This window comes from Chiroxiphia lanceolata, chromosome 1 (genome assembly GCF_009829145.1).
Source record: "Chiroxiphia lanceolata isolate bChiLan1 chromosome 1, bChiLan1.pri, whole genome shotgun sequence".
Taxonomy (NCBI): domain Eukaryota; kingdom Metazoa; phylum Chordata; class Aves; order Passeriformes; family Pipridae; genus Chiroxiphia; species Chiroxiphia lanceolata.
The window spans coordinates 24,590,824-24,611,672 of NC_045637.1; the positions used below are offsets into that span (position 1 = coordinate 24,590,824).

Here is a 20,849-nt window from a genome sequence, read left to right on the forward strand (position 1 = left end):
AGACAAAAAGACCTCATTTTAATACCCCCATCTGACAATTCTTTCCAGGAACCAGAATCAGAGTCAACAGAGCAGCTCCAACACCTACCCGCATACAGTGTAGAGTATTGACAAGACCCAAGCAAAACTTACATGGTAACTTACATGGTGGTGGGGACAAGCCATTTCGATTTAAAGTGCCCCCCATTAATACAAAGTTCATCTCCTCAGCAGAACATTGAAAGACTTCAACATATCTGTCCTTCATAGTCTTCTTATGACACTTCTGTGCAGCCAGGAAAGCTCGATCTGCAGATTTCATCTGAATAAAAGCGTCTCCTGATGGACGCCCCTATAAACAAGGCAGATAAAAAAATGTTTCTGGAGCTCCCATGAAGGAGCAGCATAGCAATAATTTGTGCTGTTAAAAGCTGTCTCTTTAGTCATTAATAAATTTATTTCCGAAGTCAAGTACAGTCAGTCAACCTGAGACCCATCAGCATGTTTCTCTCCAAGGTTTTTCCCACTTGTGGTAACTTGATTGTATTTATTCACCTGCTTTGATTAAGCTACACTGTAACTTGAGCCATGTTGCTTCTATGTTTAAAAAAAAAAAAAATATTCCTATGGTACTTTGGTGCTTTGAGACCTGCTCTTAAAAATTCAGTAAGAATGCAGAATTGGAAGATCTAATCCCCACTTATTACCTATGACTTTGAAAATCCAAAGATAAATACAGTCAAGTGCCAAATGTTAAATGATTTTTTAAAAAAAATTTAATCTTGTGAAGACCAATATGGGCTGGGATGTTTTATAAGGGTACTAACTAGCCTAAGGCTTGGTATGAGCTTTTTGCAGAGGAAAACAAAAAAAACCAGCACTTTACATATGTAGCTGTAAATGAGTGGGATACACCACTGGGAAGAGTCATTTTAGCCACATGCAGCTGCTGACTTGAAGTAGCCAAAAGTAGAGGTAGAAATCTGAAGCCAGCTGTAACTTAAGTTCTGGGCCAGTTCTTCTTGTTTTGGAGGGAAGAACAACTTTATCACCATCTTTTGTACAGTCATTCGTGATTAGAGGGTTAAACCAGAAATAGCAGGTGCATGGAGAAGGATACAAATCTAGTCAGGCAAAAGCAGTATCTGGGGAAAAAAATTGCTGACAGCTTTGGGAAGGGCAAGGGTTGCAAACAGCCCTTGAGACTATATGCACACACCAATTTCTTCATCCAGGTTCTTTCATTACTGCTGGCAAGTAATTACTGCTGATACTTCTGTAAATCATTATTTGTACTTTAACATCTGCATCGTTTCTTAGCCTATCCCAGCAGTGTGCATTTGTTATTGTTTTTCAGCCTTGACTAGGTCAAGTCCTCACAGACACAAGAATCTCCTTAGATAAAGAGGTACTGAAATAAATATAGTCCCTTCTCCCCCCCCATATTCCCAAAATACATAAGCCCTACTCTGGGACAAGGAAGTATTTTGTAGTTTTGGATGACACTAAGACTAAGTTGGAAGAATTTTAGAACCACCATTTTTATACCACAATTATCAGTTTAATCAGTTATCAGCTGAACCACTCAGAGCATCTCCACAGAGTGAAAGGAGCTGCCAACTCCTCCTCCTAGTCACAAGAATACAAAGGTAAAGATCACAAGAATGCACAATCCTTTGTCTAAAAAGTTCTGGTAGCAACTTCTTCCAGAAAACAGTGGCATTTTGCACTTCAATGAGCTGTTAAATCTTGGTTCTTAGCTGTGACTGTTTAAAGAGAGAAACACAGTGCAGGAAACCCAAAGCTTCAGATTCTGACATGTCATAGGAAATACTGTCCCTAGAAGGCTGCAGTCCCATTTGTCCTCAAACATACCTGATGCACATTGTTCAGCAAGGCAGGGGCAAACCACTCCTTTGAGAACTAACATTGCCCACACTTCTGTTTGGAAGGCACTCTTTGCCTGGCACAAGAGGAATCAAGCATGCTGTTGAGCAAGACTCTTCAGTTCAAGCCTCCTGCAGTGCAGGATCACAGCTGCTGCTCCGAGAGCACTAACCCCTCCAAGACTGTGGTTTAGCTTTCAGCACATGGGTCTCAGCAACAGAAATCACTCTACAGCAAATGCAGCAGCTTACACAGCAGGGTTCAAATCATTTATTGCCAGTACACCTTTAGAGGAGAGCCAAAGGCCCGCTAATACCATTAGTGCCAGTCCCAAAGGTGCTTCCCTACTGATATCCTCAGAAGGACTGTGTTCACATATACAAGCATTTGGCAGATGTCTGGCAATACGTTGCCTACCAACCTGGTGGTTCAGTACCATGTGAACTCCATGGGTCCGAATATCTGTAGAAAACTCTCCCAAGAACTCCAGGATGTCCTCTATAGTAGCAGCGTAGGGAAGACCACGCAAACGTATGCAGTCTCTGATGTTTGTGGGAGGCACAAATTGTTGAGGTAATACTGGAAGAATAGGAGGTGTTGGAAGAGGAATGAGAGGTGTGGAAGAGTACCTGTTCAGCACCTGTGCAGACAAAAACAGAGAGGTTACAGGAAGTCTCCTTACTCATTCTTCAGAGGGACAGAACATAAGCCTAGTGCCATTTGTTTTCACTCACTGTTTCCATTGCAGTATTTTAAGAAACAAGTGAGCTAGATTCTGAGCTTAAACCACAACAGCAGTGCTTAGAATTCAGATGTTTTAAAAATCAATGCTTTTTTCCTGAAAAACAATTTTGTTTTCGAGAATTTACTTGAACTGTAACTCTCAGAAGAGATCTTAGAACATGAAACCTGCATTTCTACAGTATTTTTACACCATACAGAGTCATGGTGACATTTTTATCCAAAAACATCTCCTCTGCAAAACTTTAGGAAAATCAGGGAACTAGAAGCATATTTCACTACCAAACACCCGATTTAGGATGCAATAGTCCATTGAAGTAACAGGTGGCGTTGCTGAATCACAGTATCTGTGACAGTCACGCTTTGAGATTTCTTATTAGTAATTTTAAAAGTAAAAACCCTGTCTGGTGAAGAGTTCTCTGAATATTCAATCATTACTCTTGAACTCTAAGCAAGATAAAGATTTATTTGCATTTACACAGTTACCAGAAGGTTTCACTAAAAGAAATATATGAGAGCACTTGAGAAAAATACAATGACAAGAGTGAATGTTGCAGCTCTGCCTTATCATTAGTGGTACCTTTTAAACATGACACTGAAATCTCTACATATTTGAGAGGACAGAGCTGCATCATTTCTTGGTTACAATGACATGGCTATAATTTGCACCAGAGATGAGACCTTTTAGAATTACATTTAGAAGTTAATGGCCTCAACTGAAGTTCTACAAGTCTTTGGAGACTTAAACAATCCTCTCAGCCCTACTTCCTTTCCCTAACAGCATAACTGCAATTAATAGTGCAGCAAACTCTGTTAACACCAGACTCTTCAGGCTCAGTTTCACAGAGTCGTGCCACCCTCTGCTAGGTAGCCTGTGCTGGCAGAAGATAGCAGAGATCTGCCCTTAGAGGCAATTTGTAAGACTCTTCAGACACATTGCTCTGAAGAGGACAACTACATCAAAAAACTCTGCTTTTCTGTGTCAGTGACTAAAGATAAGTCTTTTAGATCAAGATTTGTTGCTAACACTCCTTCTGAATAGACCATCATTGGACTTTGTAAAATTCAGTATCTGTAGTGCAAAGCACTAGACTCACATCAACTTTCTGCAAGGCTACTGGAAGCCAAAACCCCAAAGGTTTGTATATATGATTGAGAACATCCATATACCATAGTCTTATATTTTGAGGAAGCAGAGCCTCATAGAAATTCAGACAGTACTCATTTCAGCAAAAGTGAAGAGTGAGAGCAGATAAAAGAAGCTGTCAAGTCATGGCCAACTAGTATTTGCTTTCACTGCTGCCAGTGTGGAAGTTTGGATAACAAGAAGCCAATGTTTGCAAAGTTTGCACCCACCTGCTGAACTTCTGCTGCAGTGCTCCTGAAGAGTTCAATGTACCTTTTCCCCAGCAAGTCCTTATGCTTTTTCAGTGCATTTTGTGCGTATTCCTCACAAGCAAACAAGACAAAGGCATCCCCTGTCGGCCTACTGTCAGGGTATGTGACAAACAGGACTCCCTCCTTCCCTCCTGTTACAGGGCAGTGCTGGCCAAAGAAAGTCAGCACTTCTTCTGTTGTTACATTGAAAGGAAGACCTCGCATCCTGACAATCACTTGATTTTCTTTCGACAAGAACTGTGCAACCTCGTTGGAAGTGCCTTTAACAAGAAAAAGTACAGAAGCACTTAAGTCTAGGCAGCCACAGAAAATCATGAGCAAGTCTGGCATAGCTGAGTCCTCCCCACAGACAGTTTTTGAGCAGGTAGAACAGTATTTGCCTTGAAAGCCAGGAAAGATGTCCCTCTGATAAACTAGACATATTGTAGAAGACACCTCCCATTAAAGTATAATAATGTTACTCCATCACTTAGAGAATATTTCTCCTTGTTCAAAAGAAAAATAAGTACTTGCAGTGTTCAAAGTCCAAGGAAAGCACAGTCTCTGAATATCTAGTGTAACCAGTATCTGTGCTACTGTGCGCTTCACTTTTCTAAATTTGGAATACCTTCAGCATGCACTAAAGCCAAAATATATGCAACTAAGTATCTAGATAATCGTGCTGGGAAGGAAAGTTGGAAGGGCATGTTGAAAACAGCTCAGGAATTTCATCCTATCCTGACAGAACTGTCAAAGTCTGCCAATTCTACTTTCAGTACTTTTACGAGAAGCCCAGTGATACTCAAAACACTACCCCATCCAAAGGTAGCTGCTAACCAACTTCATATCTTAATTCAGTCCTTTCACTTACAGCTCTTGTGCTGTGAAGTTTGGTTGCACCAGACGTGCACCGTTCTTCACCAACATCAGCGTGCAATGTCTTTACTTTGGCTAGTATAACTGTTACCAAGCCTATCAGTGAGCTATTTAGTTGGCAGCTTAACAGCCTTTCCAACACTAACACCTCAGACTCAGATATCCAGTTAGTCACTTACAATCCCCAGAACAAATCTCTGTCAGGGACCAACAAGGACCTTAAGGTACTATTGTAGATATAACAGCTTATGGGATCTTAATTCAAATTCCATATACTTTTAGACATAAAGGAGATGAAAAGAGATGAAGGGGTAGTTCGTAGAGCAAATTTTGCTGCCTTTCAATTATCAGCAAATATTTCAATATTCCCCTTCAATAAGCATTTCCCCTAAATCCTCCCCATTATGTTTGAGGCAAAGATTTGATTTGAAGAAAGTTGGTCCCACAAATCTCTTGTATTTACAGTGTGATATCTGTTTGGTTTTATGTGCAAATCTCCACAGCAACAGCAGTCATATTGCTTCAAAAAACTACTCTGGTTTCATTTTTTCAGCAGTCAATAACATTTAGATCCCCACAGTTACGATGACCTAAAAAAATTAAGTTTGTATAGAAGATCACTTTGCCCAATCAAATCCTGCTTTGACAGGCTGCTTGAAAATGGCAAGAATGTGGAAGAGACAGGTGGACAAATTATGGAACATCTTTGACTTCTGCTAGCAGAGTACATAGTAATCAATACACCAGCCAACTTGTTCAAAGACAGAAAATTAAAAGTCACGTTCAATGGGAGCAGTTTAAAGCCAAAAGTTCGTGATCCCTTTTCATCCTCTAAAAATTACCTCCTGCAATTTTAAGGAAGTCTTCACCTGTTGCCTTGTATACCTAAAGGAAGAAAAGAGAACATGTGATTGGCATGCAATTTGCATTCCTTTTGAGAAGAGGATTTCAAAGCCAGTGTCACGCACCTCAATGTATCGATTCCCCATGTGATGCTTGTGCCTTTGTAGTGCTAGATCTCTATGCTCTTCACTTACGAACCTCACAAGAGCCTCCCCATTCCTTCTACCTTGGGCATTGAGACAGAGTGCAGCACCTCCCCTGCAAGATTTAAATCAAAAGAGATGAAACTCTGTGACTTCCACAGCTGAAGCACTACAATTGTACAGGTAAATTCTTAGCTACTAACTTGGCAATATTTAGGCCTTTGAAGAATCTCGCTATGTCCTGGTCAGACGACTGCCATGGCAATCCTCTTGCTCGGATAACAGCATTGTCATCCACAAGTTCCATCTTGCTGCTGCAGGCACAGAAACAGGGAGAGACATTTGCCTGTAGTATCTGTCACACACCACCCTCTCTTCTTGCCATTTGTGTTCCAGGGACAGGCTTCTGTCCCTGTTCCATGTCTACTGGATGGCAGAGGCTCAAGTGCCACCACCATCCAAAGCCACACCACAACTGAAAGCCACTCCTAGGTAAAGTCTATCCTAGGGAAAGTTTGCTTTGTTAAGCTGCCCCTTTCCCAGTTCCCTTTTCCTGCTTCATCACATTTTCTCTTTGACCTTTCACCTCTTTGATCATGTTCCCAATTTATTCCCCTCTCCTGACATCATTTGTGCTTCTCCATTATCTGAACAAGGTTGCTGATATAAAAATCAAGCACTTGCTATTCTAATCTAGATAGGTGGAAACTGAAGCAGAGCAATTAGATGTAACTGAGATTAGTGCTTATTAGTTGTACTGTGACAGTGTGTTAAGAGCCAGTCACCAGCCAAGACCAAATCTGTTCTTGGCTGTACTCAGCACACACAGAACTCCTGCCCCAAGAGTTGAGCTGTAACATTGCTTGTTCAGGCCATCACCATGCTACTAGGGACTAATATAGCTAAAGGCTACGTTGGCTGCTTAGCATGGGAATAGCTCAGCCACAGAAAGCCAGGTTTAATTGGTCATTACCGCAGTCTCTTTTGTTCTCTTACTCGTTAAAAGTGTCGATTACAACAAAACGCTCACAGCTACCCAAGGCTGCCTTTCTGGCTACTGCAAGAACAGGTTTTTGCACAGAAGAGACAATGTGATTGATTAAGCAGATGAAGTGCTGTTCAGTAGCAGAGGACTCCCTCATACAAACGGGCTGTGGTATGCCTTTTTATAGAAGGGTCATGTTTCTCACTCATATTTTAATTTCTCGGGTGGCCTTTCTGTCTGTAGCTGTCTGTCCCAAACTGTTTCCCCTTGTCTCCTAATCCTGTACTTCTCACTAGCGCAAATAAGATGGGAATCTTCCACCTCACCCCAGAATTTTGTTAGTGAAAAGGAAAAAGCTTAGAACAATGCTGAACATAATCTCTGAGCTAATCTATCTGGACACTTTCTGCCAGTCTTGTTGCATTTTTTCTTGCTTCTTTTGACTCAGAAGTGTCAGTATCATCTACCATTATGACAGATCCTTAATCTGGAAGGGGGAAGTAAGTATTTGTGGAAGATGGGAATATAAATAAAGTCAGTTTAACACCAGTCTCATGATATTGCCAAGGGAGCATCCAGCAAACCACTGAGAAAAATCTGTATTTATACATGGAAAGAGCACAGTTACATTTAAAAAACCCAAACCAAACAACAAAGCAGTCAAAAGCAGATAAAGTTTTATGTTTAAAACATATTTGGGAATAAGATAATCATTGCAGCTTAAGCAACTGACTGGTAGCACAGTATCTCTCGCCCAGTATCTTTACAAAAGTGTTTCTTCCCTATTAAAAAAAAAAATCATGATGTATATGCAGTAACTATGGAGTAAATTGCAGGAAGAGTGCAAGATTTAGTAACCAATAGGGTTACTTCTGCAACACTTCTTACATTCTTTGTTAATAGCACAGTACACCTAACACCCATTATAAGCACTTATTAGCAGAACCCAGAACTATCAGCAGCTAACACTGGCAACGTTGAAGCCTAACAAGAAAACTGGTTTGCATCCGATCATAGAATATGTGTTCCCTTTGCCACTTAAAGGATCCAATTGATTTCCACAGCAGTGGCAAGACAAATAGAAATAAAGGTAACAGCTATTTGAAAATTAGAAATACAGACAAGCACAGCTTACCTAAACAGTAACTTTAAACAGGAAGTGATGGGGGTTGAAATATGTGCAGCAACAAGAGGGAGAAAGTACTTACCAAGGCCCACTTTCAAATTTGTAGTTCACTCTTTCTGGATCTGAAAATCGGTGATCTGTGAAATACAGCACAAGTTATTTCCTATTTCATCAGCACACAGCACAGGCAGGAAAACCAAAGAAGGAACAGAGAAAACTCATTCATCACAATCACTTACTGTACGGTTCAGATATTAGTCTTAAAATAATATTCCCCATATCTTCAACTTGAGAGGCTCCATACGGAAATGCTGGACTGTTCTTATCAAGATTTAAATCTTTGTGCTGGAGTTAAGTCAATCATCACCAAACAGATTTCTAATTGGCTTCCTGACAGACAAACACACTTCCATGCTATCCCTGATGGAAAGTCACTTCTCAGGGGAAAATTTAATCCATTTCCCTGCCGAGATATGTTAGCTGCTCTGCCTTGTCCTCTAACTACTGCCACCTGCGGGAATGTGAGGTCATTTCAGGAAGTGTCTGCAGACATAAGACCCCATAATAAGGACATATATTTAATAAATCCATGAATTATGTATGTTTGACAGATACACTTCTGCATGTGGAAGAGACTGGAGTCCTGTCCTCTTTAACTGACGTCATCTTTAATCTCTAGGGAAAAATTTGGAGAAGCAGTAGCAAATAATAAACTAAAAGCTCCAGAAATAGGAGGATATACCACACACTTTCTGAATAAGTAAATCCCAAAGCAGAATAAGTATTTTACCACTTGAACAAAACCCACAAATGGCACTTCGTCTAAACCTTGCCTATTAGAAGTTACAACGCAAGTTTTGTGCTCTTATACAGAAGCATCTGGATAATCTGGTAAGAATCCACCACTCTTATGTTTTCCCAAGATGCAAACCAGTCCCACAACCCATATCTTCTTCAATTTGAAGGATTTTGGAAATGACTGCAATAGAGAGCAGGAAGTGCCCTGTCCTGGAAAGACAGGTCATAGAAAGACCAAATAAAAACCACACGTTCACAAACGGAGTCTGATTTAAGTTGCATATACCACCCTTTTTCACACAACTTCAAACAGTTTACTACAGTATGTCTCCCTCTTCCATTATATTCGCCCCTCTCCAACACCAGGTTACAGGACTAAGATTACTTGCAACTCTACTTCATGAAGCAAATTTTTAAAAAGGTCTTTTTCACTCACATCCCCTTCTTTGAAGAGTGTAGGGTAAAAAAGTAATCAAGAACAGAAAAAAATATAAAGAAACCTGGGAATAAAACTTGCAATTTTTTACTTGCCTTATCACTTTGCATCCAGACTTCAGAGCAAAAGTGAAAGTTTCTCAAACCAGACTCATGCTGGCACGGCAGTACAGTAATGCAAGACATTGAAAACTTGCCCACATCCCCCCCTAAACTACATTAGGCACATTTCAAATGCTCAAGAGCCTGCACTTTGGTGCTCAAAAGTTGCTTCATAGTCCAAGACAGCAGGTTTCTTCCTAAAAGACAAAAAAAAAAAAAAGCTTTCTCCACCTAGAGCTGAGCAAAGTTTGAGTTGGTAGATGCCTACGTGAAGTGCAGGGAACAGAACAGTTCCTGTTAGAAACAAACACCTCACAGAAGCTTTGTTGTATCATCTAATCAACTGGTGAGGCAGTGCAAATTCCTTTGGAAATAGAGTCTTACCTATTATTTACAAGATGACTGCAAGTCGGTTCTACAAAACAGATTTTTTTTGTCTTGTTGTGAGATGAAAAATAATTTCAACTGAATTAATGCATTCCTCTTCCACAGTAACAAAACGAAAGCTGCTGTGCCACCACAATACACTTGAGGCTAACTTGATTTTGAGACTTTGTTGGTTTTAAGTGTGCACTAGAGTATGGAAGGTGAGAGGATGATGTTTAGTCTTAGAACATCTGAAGTGAATTATCATAGTTTAAAAAAAAAAACCCAACTTAAACCAGTGATTCCTCCTCTCCAACTGCTTGACTATAAATAGTTTGCTAGTCATTGCCTTTATCCTCCTTCCTGGTACCTTCTCTGGGGTAAAGTACTGAGAAAATTAAATAGTTGTCTTAAAAACCAAGCTAAAAAACCTGAATAATCTCAAAAACACAGTTTAAGAGATTACACTATTTATGACAATAAAAAATTTCTTCATTGTAGTATCTCTTCCTAAGCTTTAAACTTGACATTGCCTCCTCCCCCTGTCCCTGGGAAAGAGGAGGTTGAAAAGTAACCCACACACAGACTCCCTTGCAGAGAGGGTACCTAAGCAGTACCACACAGATGTTTCTGGGCACCTTGTGTATTAGAGCAGAGGAGTGCATCTCCTCCTTTTCCCAACATCCTTCCCCCTGCAGCAAATAGCTCCACACTGGGCTTGTGCAGAGTCTCTTCTGTCCGTCCAGGGAAACACAAGCTGCTGAAGATGCAGGTATTGGAATAGTGGTCTTGCCTGACACATTTTTATGAAGATTTTGGAAATGTCTTTCCTCTGTCAAAAATGAAGAGAAATTGGGCAGCAGTTTCAATAGCTATTCCAGCAGGGGACATGCATACACATGTGCACACACATACACTTGGCTGTTAGACTGTGCTGTCAGAACTGAAAAGACATTTCAATATTTCCCTTGTACAGAGCCAAAGATCCCTACAAGTGATCAGCTGCCAGGGAGGGAATGCAGCAGTGTGAAGGGGCTGGGAATTTGAAGAGAGGCTATCACACAAGGAAAACAAACAACTCCACCATCCAATGTTCATTTCCTTCAATGAAAACGTTTTCTGAAGACACTGATCCACAGAAGCTGTAGTTCCTAAAAACACCCTAGTGCCAATGCAAGCTAGTACCAGATGTCAGACAAAGTCAGTTGTGCCAAACTCTAGATTAACATAAACACAGTGGGAGGGGAGGAAGAAAGTCATAAACATTAGCAGGAGTAAGAAATTGCTCACACCTTCACCTCCAATTAGTTAAAAGCATGGCTTTCAGCTAAGATTGGAGAAGAGAATTGATATTTTTCTGCACATAAGTCACTATTATTAACATGCTTTTAAGTGAAAACCCATATTCTAATGAACAAGACCAATTACATAGAGGTGGACTCCTGTGGACAGAAACACTAGAAGTTCTCAATACTTCTGTTAACTGAATAGTCTCTATAAAACCCACCCCTGGTTCTGTGAAGAGATAGGAGATCATACACATTTGTGTACATTTTTATTTAAAGGATGCCTCTCTTGGGCAACTGAAAAGAGGTAATTGCTGTGGATAGTCCAAGTTCACATTTAAAGAAGTGCTACAAACCAGACCTGGCTGTCTAAAGCTACTATATGCAGTAGCATACAAACGTATATTCCTAACAAAGCAACAAGCAAATGATACTCCCAAATAAGGCAGGATAGGAAACAAGGAACTACTTAATCTTGCTGTGCAGCTATGGTACCATCTCCTGCAACATTCAGGAAGTTAAAGGGACCAGGAGGAAAGGCATATTCTACATCATGGTGGCCTCTATAACACAGAAGAAGTTTCTAGATAGCTTCCTCAGATTCATCACCACAGCTTCACTTAGTGCCCTCCAAGACTTCTTCCTTCCCACCGTCTCTTCCATTTCTCAGTCTCTTAACTCTTTTCTTACCGAACAACTAACTTAACCTGAGATGACATGAAACAGCATTGCAACTGTGCTCTGCATTGACCCTTTCCCCTTTGTTCTGTTTCTTATTTAAGTCTCTTAAGACAGAAGATAATATCTTTTTAAATAATGCTTTGCATAAAGGTAATCTGATATTACCCAGTTCCTGAGTACTATCACAGGAAATACAAATAGCAATATCCAAGATTCTCAGGCAATGCCCAGTTAAGGGCTTTTCATTGCCAGAGTTAGGCACTATTGGTTTTAACTGTGCTCCACATCATTGTTTGCAAGCCACACAGGTCAAAAAAACCAAAACAATAAACCCTCAACAAACTAAGTTTCAGTACCACAGTATCCCACACATTAAGCAGGTTGTTCTGAAGTGCACCTGTGTTCCTACTCAGAACATGGTCAGATACTCCTAGTAAGGAGTTATTCTCATAAATCCAGTTCACAAGTGGAGCAAACCAAGCACCGGAGGAAGCAAGAGCTATTTGCCATTTAATGGCTCCTGCACACCCAATCTCGAGGCAAAGGATGAGTCTTCTGCAGACCTAATATGAATAGTCATGCAAGCTTTGTTCACTCCACCCTAAAGGCACTCACAGGGTGAAAACTGGCTCGGCAAGCTTTGCAAATCAAGAATTGCAGCAAGTATGGGAGGTACAGAGGGTGCAAGAACTACCCTGCTCCTTTTGTATGCTTACACATTAAAAAAAAAGATTTCAACAGATCCAAGTTCCTTTCTCTGCTGGGACATGATCACTTCTCTCAAGTTTTGTTATTCGAAATTTCTCACAATTGTCCTGCTGTCATTATACTTACACAATTCCAAATAAATTCTGCCAGAAGACTGTCTCCTACATTAAGAACTGTTTCGAGACCATGAGTTAAGCAGCAGTAGCACTCAGAGATTGAGCAGTTACAACTAGTTCCAGTTCTTCCTTGGTCCCTCAAATTTCACGGCATTCTAAAAATTGCTTTACCTTGAATTAAAAGAAATCAGTGGCTATTTGTACATGAAATGTATAATTTCTTGGAGGAAGGAAGAAGGAAGATATGTAAAGCTTTCCCTGAGCTTCTGGAATGGTGTCATTGCTGTACACAAATTTCAAGTAGTCTGCTGAAAGAATAGGTCCCCAAAGGATTTTCTAAAGGAAGAATAACCCAGTCAATTATTCAGTCTATTATCTCTATGTTCTTTTTCAAGATTATGCTTGCCTTATCTGCAAGAAATACACAGCTAATTCCCTACTATCCAGTGTGTTATATACTGAAATATATATCTAGAATGACTGTGCAGTAGGAAGTTATCTCCCCTGATTATTGGGAGCAATAGAGTACATCCTCCATTTGCCTGCAGTTTGTTGTTTAATCAAATGTTACGCATAAAAATAAAAGCTTTTGAAGATTTTTAATAATTTAAGTAACTGCAGATTAATACCCAGCTTTCCCTTAACTATTTTATATCATACAAGTTTCCTCTTACTGACCACAACCATTTTACATACAGATAAATGGAGATGTAAGTACATGAAGGGATGTGCCCAAAAATTATTCTATTCCTGTTCTTACCAGTTTGCAAATACACATTTCTTGAATCCCTAGTCAGTACCCCATCCCTGTACTAAAACCTTCCACCCTCAACAAATGCTAAGAAAAGCAGCACAGTATAGTTTATGTGGCAGAAATCATGGAAGATTCCCTTCATGCAGCCTCTTTAGCAACGGGGCTGAATTTCTGCACTTTCTACAAGAATAACAAGAGCTTGGTCAGATTCTGTGCACTAATCTTCAGTTTCATTTCAACCTAATGCATTTGTTTCTGTGTCCCCCACAGCATATCCACACATCAAGGAAAAGAAACCCAAACAATTCTGCATACATCTGTACTAGTCTTTAGACTTAGCACCTGCTTCAACAACCTTTTTATCTCAAACATTACATACATGTCCAGACTCTCCAAGTGCAATTAATTTATACAGCTTCATTTGGTACATTTCAGCAAGGTGGGGAGAAAAAAAATAAAAAATTATATTTGTCAATAAAATGAAAACAAAAATTGTTTTACCCTTTTTGGTCTCTCTATCCTCTGCCCCCAACACTCTTAAACAACACAGGGCAGAGACAGTCTATTTTAGCCATGTTGCATAACCATAGCAACTTTACAAATAAGAACATTAGCAGTTACAAAACAAGACAAACCACAAAGATTAATATAAGACCAGAATGAAGTTAGGTTTATATACCTTAAGAAGCATATCATATCCAGAATTCAGACTCATGCTGAGTGCCTTTGGATAGACTGACCAAGCCCCTAGGAACTTGGAGAAAATACTGTTGGCACCTGCCAAAATCACTCTCAGATGGTACTGACTCTTTAGGGGCTTCCTGACAATCAGGTAACACAGGGTGGTCTACTTTTCTCTCCCAGCAGCCAGGGAATACACAGTCCTCACCATGCTTTAGCTGACCAGTGACACTCCAGACAGCTACAGTCATACAACTCCTTCCAGAGTGGCAAAACATACCACAGACATTCACATGAAAAGAAAGCAAAGGCAACTCTCCAAAACAGTTGAAATAGCTCATTGTCTTTAACTTCTCTAGTTCATGTCCAAGTATTCCCTAAACAGTGTATTAAATTTGACCATAAGTTCAAGAAGCCTCCAACATCCAGTTTCTATGCAACACAGCCTTTATTTCACTTTTCTACATAGTCAGACTCCTACTTTAAGTGTACTGCTTCGCTTCAGAGTAGGGGGAGAAGTAGTTTCTGCCTCTTCACTAGCAGAGATTAATCTTAATTTGCAGATGACAAAGCACAGCAGGCAGCCTCCAGTATTCAACCTTATGGTTAAACACAAAAAAAAAAAAATCCATAAATACATATGTATTATGTATTTTATGCCCCCTGACACAGGTACAAAGCCCAGGCAATACTAGTCCTGCAGTGAAAGGACAAAATAATTCAGAAGCCACAGCTCCTAACGGCAAGTGCTCTACAGACACAGTAAGCTAGTCAAAGTTATTAAAAACAATAGCCACAACAACTACCAATAATAGAGAAGAACTTCAAATTCCTTTACTGCTCCTTCCTAGATAGCTTTTTGTGATCAATACTTCAACAGCTCAGTAGGGAAGTCAAGTGTTTGTGTCTAAGAGTATGTTTGAGATGAGGACTGAAGCTTGTAACAAGGGAAGCAAGGAAGAAGGCACTGCCAAATCATTCACAGCCTCAGCCCTCCTGACTGTACATGGCATACAAACAAAAGCATGCTGAGACTAGGTAAAGAGTCAGACAGAACTAGGTTACAGACCACTTCAGACTATTCAGAAAGTACTTTTAGACATCCCTGTCACTGAAAATGGAAACATATTACTGACATCATCTTAGTGCCAGCCGAGGCTTGTGAGGTGCAACATATGCACCTCCCAGGAGACTGAATATCACATGCCAACAGCATTCCTGCCTTAGGTTCACTCCCACATTGGAGATTCACTACAAGTTCACATCAAGAATAACCATTCACTCTCCTGAAAATTAAGATAGTCCCCCAACATTCAGTCTTGTCTAAAAATTAGATAAAAATCTAACTGATGCAATGAACCACCTCAAACTTTAATATTATGATTCACAACAGCAATTTGAACAGATGTGCCAGTTACACTAAACTGTGAAGTTTAAAGAGAGAAAACTATAAAGATGATAAACAAAACATAGAAGTCAAGAAGAAATACAGGTTTTTCTCCATGGAAGCACACATCTTCATATGTTTTTATCTTTGTGAGAAAGCTCAGTACAGCTCCGAGTCACTCATTAAAGTTATATCACCCCTAAGCATATGTTGCAAGCATTACTCACACACCTCTGTCCTAGAATTCAGCCAGGACTGTAACAGCAGCAGACACCATCACTGTTAAAAGGATACATTCTGTCATGGCCACAACATCGAGTTTGCTAACTTCAGGTGAGCCAGGGCAACACTTCTTGAACTCTTTCCGCAAGTCAAAAAAGGAGTAGAAGCATTCAGGCAGTAAGATATTCTGTAACAGGAACAAAGTAACTGCTGTCAGGGTGAGTTTAGTGTACTTTGTCTTTAGATACCAAACTGTCTAACAATTTCTATATAATAGGTAAGAAACACAAGCATCCTTTGCTGCAGAGAAACTCACGTAACTCTTCTTAGCCAGGTAAGTACGTTTTTATAAACTTCTTTGCTTAAGTAGCTTTCTCTCTATATAGTTTAAAAAGAGAAACGTGCTTTCGCGCTGCCAGAGAAATATTTGCGATTATTACTAGAGCCTCAAATCCAATATATATGCACAAGAGCAAATGCCTGCTATTGTAACTTATCATCAGTTCTTGATTCCAGTTTTAACCGTAAAAAGCCAGAGGGTACTCAGTTCAGCTTACAGAACCAAACACAATTTGCGAGACTAGCAGATGATATTTCAGTTTATAGACAAGGCTGAGTTTTCAGAGAGTAGTCACACTTCAAATATTTATTCCCAGCAAAAAAGATGAGGGTTTGACATGGTGCAGAGCTTGGCAATCTATGCATAGTAACTGCTTTAATTACAGTGTATGAAGCCAGAAGCAAGTTAGGTAGCCCAATAGAAGCCCATAAAACCCCTTTTGCCCCCCCGCTACATTTACCACACACTTAAATTTTTTTGGGGGGTGTCAAAGAAAAGACATGGAGAAGTCTTGGGGGAAGCTGTTGAAACCAACACAAAACCTTACTCCTTCAGTTAGCTCTTCACCCCAGAGGTTCCCCACAGACAGAATACTTGATACTCCTTTTGGCTGTTTGTTGCTTGCAAGGCTCTCTAGACTAAAAGTACGGACTTTCTGGGATATAACTACTAGTTAGCATCTTGACATTATAACAGAATAACAGGCTATGTGAAAGCATACTTAGGAAGCCCAAAGAAAGAAGTTTAGGCTCTAAAAACAAGTTCTGCTTTGAGAATGTTAGAGCTTATCTTAGCATATGGACATTGCATTAGGCAAACAACACTCTTAAAGACAAACTTATGAAAATGCAAGTGTGCTTGCCAAGATTTTCTGCTTTAGTTTTAGGATGACTCTTTCTTCCATGATGTAAAATGAAACTTTCACTTGGAATAGTTGATGCCAATTCATTCTCTGAATACCGTGAGTTGCTAGCTGGGTTCAGAATGGGCATCTTAATCAAGAGCCTAGTGATTTCTGCCTATCTGGATTTTAGTGATCACACAGTCAAATCTCTGAATTAGGGTATTTGCAAAAGAACTATTTAAGAGTCTCATACGCATCTGGTTTACTTTATCTGCAGGCATCACAGAACAAATTTTAGATGAATAATTCTTAACAAAACAGCAAGACAATATTTTGATGAAGATTTGATTCCTGTCTGTGACCCTGTGATGATATAGAAAAAGGATGCCTATCCCCAACATCAATCAACTTAAATAATTGTAGGAGTTGTCCCTTCTTTTATCCACATAATTTAAATGGATGAAGAGACTTATTAACCAAGAAGAAAGTCCGCTAAAAACCTGTTTCCACATTTTCTCACATTATACATCATGGAAGACAAGTTACAGGACTGTCCCTTTACCATGAATCAAGCTATTTCTCCTCTAAGCATTCAAAGCTATAAACACTTAAAGCCCCAACAAGTATTGCAACCAAACTCATTCAGTATCAGTTTTGTAATAACCCAGACTTGCAGCAGTGCCCTTTCAAAGATGAAGCAGCAAACTGATGGGCACAAAAGTCAGCTGCAAAGAGAGGAGCAGAACAGCTCAGTTACAGAGCAATGCATGTTCATACCACAAAATTAGGTGTTATTAATATTGAAGCAGTTATTTCAGAACTAGAGAGAGACAGCATATTGCTGGAACCCTATCACTAATGAAAAGTAGGTAGGACCTTGTAACACTGTTAGCGATTTGGCAACTCTGAAGTTATAGAAAACTCTAGACTATGAGACTAATCATCACTCATAGCCTGCCTCAAACTACTGTTCAGCTCCTCACAAATAAGAACATCGCCCTCAGAGTGTCAGCTGAATACACAAAGATTGAAAGTTGCCAAAGCTACACATGAACGTAAAATTTCAAAAGACAGTTTATGATTAAGGTGGTTAACTATTTAGCAACATTTCCAAATCCCACCTCTTAATCCATTGTAGCTCCTACAGCCGTAGAAGCTATGAGTAGTACTGTCAGTGCTCCTCTCTCAAACAGTTAAGAGTATCTTCCTTTTGATTCAACTTAAAAAGGCATCTCAAGGCTACATAGGCACAGGGCACTGTCTATTTCTTCCACATGGACAGGCTCTTTAGCCTGGTAAGCACATTAACATACGAGCGATGTTCGTGCTATGGTTGTGTGGAGGTACCCTCATACTAAAGAGAAGTTATCAGTTTCACAAGAAATCATAGAAAGCACATTAGGATTCAAATTTAAGCTACAACTACATACCTTTTTGGAAGCTTCAGGGTGCAGAACCTGCCTAATGTGCAACTGTCCATCAGTACAGAAACAGAAGGAAGTACCTACACCAATATTCAGCTCATTGCTCACAGACTGATTAAACTGTATGCAGGAACAAGAAAAAACATACATGTTAAAGAGATCAGAATAGTTGCGCTATGCAGTGTCATCAGTTGGTAACATGTTATTCCAGGTCAGCAGGAACATGGAGCTAGAATTCCTTTTTGCATAAGCCCACTACTTCACTTCTGTAGATTTGTTTCTTACTAGCTTGGCACATACTAACTTTCATAGTTATCATCACTGGAAACCACCCCTTTTCCCCTTTTTAAGGAAATATGGCTACACAGGCAGTCCACAACCCAGAAAAAAACCCAACCTTTTTGAGAAACATTTGCAAAAGCACTGCAATGAGACATAAAGCTGGTCGCAGAGAGCTGAGGCAGTCCTGGGGCAGAAGAGCTTTTCAAACAGAGTAGTCAAACACGTTGGAAAGGAAACAGGTTTTCAGCCCTACCCTCAATGGAAATCACACAAACCTCCTTATTAACCTAGGGACTTTAGTACTGTCACCTTCTCAGGACTGATGAACACAAGCTCTGACAGGGCCTGCCACCACCCAGCCTTTTCAGGGGACACCTAAACTTGGCTTCTTCCAACACTGATTGGGGCTCACTCTCAGGTGAGACTCACTCAGGGTCCAGCATGGCAGGAGAGCAGGGTAGGGGAATGTCTAACTCCGACCTTCCTCACTTGGGGGTTGGTTCCTCACAAGATGAATGAGCAAAAAGCAAGGAAGAAATGCCCACAAAGCCCTCCACATATAGGCTGCCTGGCCCACACAGATCAGTGGTATCCCTGTGCCAGGTTCCACTGTCCTGATAGTGGGGTGGAAAGCGTAAGTGGATGATAACTGCCTCTACCCCACGGGGGAGCTCCCAAGGGAGACCAGCACCCAGCAGCCAGTTATGGGGTGTCACCTGTCTCAGTGCCTGCTCCAGCGGCGGAGCCAGTGCCAGGCTCTCCACATCCACCTGGGTGATCTCCTGGCACTCAGCCGTCAGCTCTGGGTGGTCAGGCCGGACCAGCACGTCATGCAGGTGCCCCAGCTCCAGAGAAAGCAGAGGAGGGGTGAGTCAGCTCCCCAGGCTGGGGGTCCTCACCTGCAGCACCAGCCCCTGCCCTCCACCAGAGCCTGCTCCAGCCTGGAGCACCCATTGCCAGCCCAGCGCTGAGACCACCCTACCCGCACCCAGCATGGCAAGGGCCAAGGGGAGCAGCAGGTTGGGGTGCTCCCCCCCTCGGGTGAAAATACCTCCTTACTCCTCAGGTCGACCACTTTCCACAGGAGCTGGAGCAGCTCTCGCTCGTCTGAGCCCAGCCTTGCCCCGTTGGTGCCCGCCGTGGTCACAAAGAGGATCACCAGGTAGTCGGGAGACGCCGTCATGGTGCCACAGGGTCAGCAGAAAGGATAAAAAGGAGAGAAAGAAAGAAGAAAGAAAAAGGAGGAAAGGAAGGAGGAGAAGGGGACGAGAAGAGAGCGGAAACTTTCCCTGCCCGAGGCGCTTCCAGGCGAGACCCAAGCGGCAGAGCCCCCACCTGCAGCCTCGCTCCCCAAGGACCTGGCGCGGGGGAGGCGCACGGCTTCCCCCCCCCTTTCCCACCCCCTTTTTCCCGAGGCGGGCGGCGGCCGCTCCCACTCCGGCTGCACCCTTAGGAAGCGCGCAATGGCTGCGGGCTTTTCAGCGCGGGGCCGCGGCACCACCTGCCCACCCCCGGCCCACGTGGTGCAGGTAACACACACCTGGCGCCGCCGCCCATTGGCCCCGCCGGGCGGGGATGTGGCAGCGCGGCGGGGGCGGCAGCGGGAACGGGGGACCGGGATTGCGGGCGGGACGCCAAGCGCTGTGCCGGGATTGCGGGCGGGTTGCGGGAGCGCGGCGGCGGACGAGCCGCCCCCGGCCTCCGAGGAGCCCCATCGGGCACCGACGGCGGCCCGGACCCTGTCGGGCTCCGCCTCCCGCCGTCGGGGCGCGCTGCCCGGGGAGGTCCGGCTCCTCACCGGCGGGACGGGGCCCCGCTCCTGCCGGGACGTGTCGCGGAGGGCAGGTCGGTCCTGCGTCCGCGAGCAGCCCCGTCCCCTGGACGCAAGAGGAGGGGAGATGGCCACGCCGCCCGCAGCCCCCTGGCAGGTCTCCTCCCTCGGTCGGGGGCCGCAGAGGCCGGGTGCGGTGCCAGGAGCACGGTCGTGGCGTGCGGGCCGGCTGTCCCCGGGAGCAGCTCCGAGGGAGCCGAGGGGATCTGGGCGGTGGAGCCTCTTCCTCTGTCGTCCTCAAGGCAGCGGCATCACAACTTCTGTGCGGCTCTGGCACGGCGGATTGAGTGTTAAGAGCTGGCCAGTGAGGCTGTTGCAGCCTTCCCTCCGTTAACTTGTGATTTTGGCCCTTGTGACAACCTCACTTCTGCTGATCGCTGTTCCGCGGTGAAATCTCTATTTTAAATGCATAATGCTCAAAACCAGATCTTTTAATGACAAATCACTGAAGGCAGGGTAAACAAGAAACGCTAACTTTCCTCAGGGAAATTCTGTTGTACGCCTGGTTCTTTAGGATCTCAGTTGTTTATTTCCAATGTCATTGGGATGCAGCTTTTTGAAATTTTTACTGAGACCATAGAATCTTAGAATATACTGAGTTGGAAGAGACCCATTAAGATCATCGAGTCCAACTC

At 42.3% G+C, this 20,849-nt stretch overlaps 1 protein-coding gene across 5 annotated transcripts in view; it reads right to left on the bottom strand.

Moving 5' to 3' along the window:
- The window catches only part of ESRP1 (epithelial splicing regulatory protein 1), a 34,709-nt gene extending 14,890 nt beyond the window's left edge, over window positions 1-19,819 (bottom strand). For 4 of the 5 annotated variants that reach the window (XR_004358769.1, XM_032697547.1, XM_032697571.1 and 1 more), the window contains exons 1-12: window positions 19,435-19,819; window positions 19,100-19,228; window positions 18,108-18,221; window positions 15,566-15,680; window positions 8,197-8,295; window positions 8,040-8,094; window positions 6,050-6,160; window positions 5,829-5,961; window positions 5,703-5,745; window positions 3,964-4,265; window positions 2,288-2,506; window positions 133-331 (exon numbers count right to left, since the gene is read on the bottom strand). Coding sequence is in view for 4 of the 5 variants with exons in the window: in XM_032697547.1 (XP_032553438.1) it covers window positions 133-331; window positions 2,288-2,506; window positions 3,964-4,265; window positions 5,703-5,745; window positions 5,829-5,961; window positions 6,050-6,160; window positions 8,040-8,094; window positions 8,197-8,295; window positions 15,566-15,680; window positions 18,108-18,221; window positions 19,100-19,228; window positions 19,435-19,566 (1,651 nt within the window). In the remaining variant the exon portion in view is untranslated. The remainder of the gene's footprint in view (window positions 1-132; window positions 332-2,287; window positions 2,507-3,963; window positions 4,266-5,702; window positions 5,746-5,828; window positions 5,962-6,049; window positions 6,161-8,039; window positions 8,095-8,196; window positions 8,296-15,565; window positions 15,681-18,107; window positions 18,222-19,099; window positions 19,229-19,434) is intronic. The other variant, XM_032697558.1, reaches the window with a different exon arrangement.
- Window positions 19,820-20,849: the final 1,030 nt, after the last annotated feature.